The sequence below is a fragment of the Meleagris gallopavo genome, chromosome 26 (genome assembly GCF_000146605.3).
Source record: "Meleagris gallopavo isolate NT-WF06-2002-E0010 breed Aviagen turkey brand Nicholas breeding stock chromosome 26, Turkey_5.1, whole genome shotgun sequence".
Classification (NCBI taxonomy): domain Eukaryota; kingdom Metazoa; phylum Chordata; class Aves; order Galliformes; family Phasianidae; genus Meleagris; species Meleagris gallopavo.
In genome coordinates, this window is record NC_015036.2 from 6,183,627 (window position 1) to 6,187,779 (window position 4,153).

At 49.1% G+C, this 4,153-nt stretch overlaps 1 protein-coding gene across 1 annotated transcript; it reads right to left on the reverse strand.

The window, feature by feature from the left end:
* Nucleotides 1-1,829: 1,829 nt before the first annotated feature.
* PTS (6-pyruvoyltetrahydropterin synthase) lies at nt 1,830-4,147 on the reverse strand. The gene is made up of 7 exons (XM_031556903.1): nt 4,143-4,147; nt 3,633-3,712; nt 3,321-3,343; nt 2,841-2,927; nt 2,678-2,734; nt 2,355-2,425; nt 1,830-2,249 (listed from the first exon to the last, which is right to left on the reverse strand). Exons 5-7 carry the CDS (start codon nt 2,714-2,716, stop codon nt 2,108-2,110), a joined length of 252 nt encoding a protein of 83 aa, XP_031412763.1. The 5' UTR covers nt 2,717-2,734; nt 2,841-2,927; nt 3,321-3,343; nt 3,633-3,712; nt 4,143-4,147; the 3' UTR covers nt 1,830-2,107.
* Between the last annotated feature and the right edge of the window lie 6 nt (nt 4,148-4,153).

Here is a 4,153-nt window from a genome sequence, read left to right on the forward strand (position 1 = left end):
AGTCCCCTTCAACTGAGATCTGAGCACTCCCACCTGTGTGACGTTGCAGAGCATGGCTGTCCAATATTCTGGCTTCCCTCTGAGTGAAGAGGAAATGTCATGGGCTGTGTATACATAGGCTGCACTGCATATAATGCCTTCCATTTATTTGCATGGAAACTACATCAGATGCAAAGAGCACAATAACAGTATTGAATAGAGCATGTTCTCAGCTACAAAACACTGCTTTTCTACCTAGGCACCACCACTAGCTGTGCATTTCACCAGCAGTGAACCTCTGATGTGGTGGGCTGATGTCATAAAACAGGAGGCATTACTTTTGGAGCAGCCCTCATTAAATATACAAGGTAGATAATGTACATAACTAATAAAGCTTATTTTAATTTTTAATATTTGCTATTCAAACAAAAAACAAAGGGCAGCAAAGCCATCAAACCATTGGGATGTGTGACCTTGTTGTGAAGCTACACATCAGTGTGGTTTGGTGGCAGTGGCTGCAGCTCTCAGAGAGGTCTCATGGTGTTGGTCAGTTGCTGTGTGGGCGCTGTGAGCGATGGGTGCACACCTGGAGCCAGGCTGTGTGCAGCTGTGTGGGTCGGACACAACTGCTGCAGAGCCTTCAGCTCCCAAAGCACTGCCCTTAGGAGTGCCAGAGCTCTGCAGCACTGCTGTTGCAGAGGATGAGGTCAGCAGGGCCCTGAGCCAGGCCTGGCCAGAACATCTGAGCAATAATGGATGAAGGCACAGGACCATCCTCATGTCTAGCAGCCACGGTTTAAAAGAAAGCAAAGTATTTTCTAGAGCTGTAACCAGCACATTGCAGCCAAAGGTGAACTATTAGGCAAGCTTCATTAAACTTTTCCAAGTGGTGCTGTTTGTTGTCATTATTCAGCCACAAACTTCCTTGTAGAGCTCATGAACCACCTTTTAAATTATATACATTTAGTTATTCTTTGTGGCCAAACCTCCCAATGACTCTCAGTACCACTTGGCACATTGCTCACATGATGGGGAATTACACACAGAGCTGCTCCTCCCTAGGCTGGCAGGTGGGAGGCCCTCATCGCAGCCAGCTGAGCTGCACCTTGTTCCCTAACTGGTTTTACATGCATTCCTCTCCCAGCTCTTTGATTTCACAGTATGCCTACAATTTCAGGAACCTTCAGAAGAACTGGCTGGCACTCAGATGAACACATCACAGCCCCATCCTCTGTAACTACCCAGCTGAGGGAGGCAGTGAAGTAGCAGCCCCAGTTGTTGGTGCACACCAAGTGTCTACGTGAGCTTTCCAGCATGGTTTCTGATGGTGAAAACACCACATAGCTGCTGATCACTGCAGTGGGAGCACTCATTGTCTGCTTCCTCCAGAAAGAGGAGAGCTTCATGCTGTTCCTACAGAATTCCTAAGAAAAGCACACTGTATCTTGCTGCTTGTGCCAAAAAGTTTTTAGGAGTTTACAGTGAGCATAGTCTCAAAGCACCCCAAGTCATGGGCCAATAAGCTGTATTTAGGGTCAACTTTTTACAGGGTAGACAGTGACAGGACAAGGGAAAACGGTTATAAACTTAAAAAGGGGAGATTTAGATTAGATTTGAGGGGGACATTTTTCACAGAGAGGGCGGTGAGGCGCTGGCACTGCTGCCCAGAGAGCTGTGGGTGCCCCATCCCTGAGGCACTCAAACCCAGGTGGGATGGGGCCCCAAGCAGCCCGAGTTGGTAGTCAGCAACCCTACCCAAGGCAGGGGGGTTGTAACTAGATGATCTTTGACGTCCCTCCAACCCAAGTTGTTCTATGATTCTAAGACATACACACTGCCGAGCAACCTAGTCTCTGGAAAGCTGCTTTATTCAGCATGGTACAATTGCAGATTGCACATCAGCTCAGCAATCTGGTTTTATGAAACCAGAATGTCTTGAGGAAAGGCAGATGTATCAGTGAATTGTGATAACCCAAACTGCTATGAGATCTCTGGCAGAAGAACTACCTTGGTTGGTTCTTCTGCAGTACATAACCAAGGCTTCATTTCAGGACACAGTGAGCAAGGCTGATGCTGTTCACTGACGTGAGCAGGTGTCAGTTTCCAACCAGTTGAGCTTCAGCTTATTTCATCTCTCAGAAATCGTTTCTTCTCCTTTATAGACCACAATGTTCTGGTCCGTTTCATACACTTTGACTTTATAAAGCATTCCCACAGGCAGGAGCCTCTTGAGGTTTTCCCAGATGAACACTGCAACATTCTCTGTGGTGCTGGGAGCAAAACAGCAGCAGACTCAGAACCGTCAGTGATGGCACCCACAGCGCTACCCCAGCAGATTGCTGCCCAGCCCTGCAGCCCCCCAGACCTCCACCCACCTCACCACCTCAGCGAAGTAGGGCACGTCCTTATCCAGGTTTTTGTGGTCGAGTGGCTCCATGATCGCCTGCTGCAGAAAGAGAGGTGTCCAGGTTCCAACACCAGCACCGGGCAGCAGTCTGTACAGAAATGTACAGACATCCCTGCATCCATCCATTAACCTCCCAGCTGAGACATGGCACTGCCTCACATCACTGTGCTAAAACACTTCAGTCCTAAATCACTCCTTCGTTTCTTCTTTATTTCCCACCATTATTAACTCACCATGTTTCCACCAGATAAAGGGCCCATCACAGGGGTGTTTGGGAGAGTGGTGCTTTACCTGCATGTACTTTTTCAGGTCTGTCAGGTTTATAACCATTCCTGAGACAGGGTCAATCTGGAAGGAAAACAGAAGGCAGATTAGTAGCCTAGCTACGGGCCCTTGTTACCAAGGCTGCTCTGAGCCGGCACAAATCAGAGCCACAAGAAAAATCCCTCTTCACCTTCACGTACTGAGTCCCTACTTTGCCCCTGTATGTGCACACAGCAGCCTGTGGCTCTGCTCCCTGACACCAGGGGGAAAAGGCTGCCTGCAACAACAGAATATAGTATCAGAAAGGTTGGAGAAGACCTCTAAGACCATCTAGTCCATCCACCTACCACCAGTACTGCCCACTGACCACGTCCCTCAGTCCACACTTCCTGAACACCTGCAGGGATGGTGACTCTACCACTTCCCTGCACAGCTTGTGCCAATGCCTGATCCCTCTTTCCTAATATCCATCCTAAACAATCCAATCCAATCTAGCCTCAGCAACCTCAGCCTCGTTAGGAGCAAGGTGAACAGCTGATTGTTAAAAACCTCCCACAGTGATGCACACACCACAGGAAACCCAGCAACTGAGCTGGATCTGCTGGAGACAGGGCCCCACTGCCTCACTGCCAACTGCTGCAAGGAATGAAGGAATGCTGAGCACACTCACCTCTCCACGCACAGTGACTATAACTGAAATTAAAAAAAAAAAGGAATTATCAGGTCATGCATGTGACACCATGAGCTTGAGAACAAACCCCACTGGTGATGAAGGCAGACAACCCTTTCAGCAGTACCTCACCAGGTGCAGGCTGCACAACACTTACAAGCACAACTCTTTTAATTAAAAGTTACCCACTGCATTAGGAGTGGTGGTTCTGAGTCATGCACTCACAGAAGCCATTCTTTTGACCCCCAGGGACAGCCCTACATCCATGAGGAGCCACATGCATACATGCATATGTGGAAGTCAATCCCTTACCCTTGTAGTTGTGCCCATGGCCGTTGGGATTGTTGCACTTCCCAAAGAGTTTCAGGTTTTCTTCATCGCTCAGTGATTTACTGCGGGAGGCAGACAGGCATTTCAGAATTCAGATTTTCACGGTGTCACCCCAGCTGTGTGTCCCAGAGCCATTCAATGACTCCTACCTCAAGGGCAGCACAGAGGGAGTACACCACAAAGCACACCCTGGCACGGATCACCAAGTCCCACCCCATTCATCCTATGAAGACACGACGACATCGATGACTTTTTTTTTTTTTTGTGCTTCGCTTTTGTGCTTAGGTCTGCAGTTCTGTACCGACTGCCTCACCCCAGCTGCAACTCATGTGTGAACAGCACATAACCATTCGGGTTCCTGGTAGGAAGTGCCAGAACTGTAACCAGCGCTACTCCTTATGAACAAACGAACGAAGCCGGCGGAGCTTCCCCGTGCAATACAAAGCACGGCGACAGGACGCGGCCCGGCAGCACCCTGCGGACCCCCCTCACCTGTGCAGGCG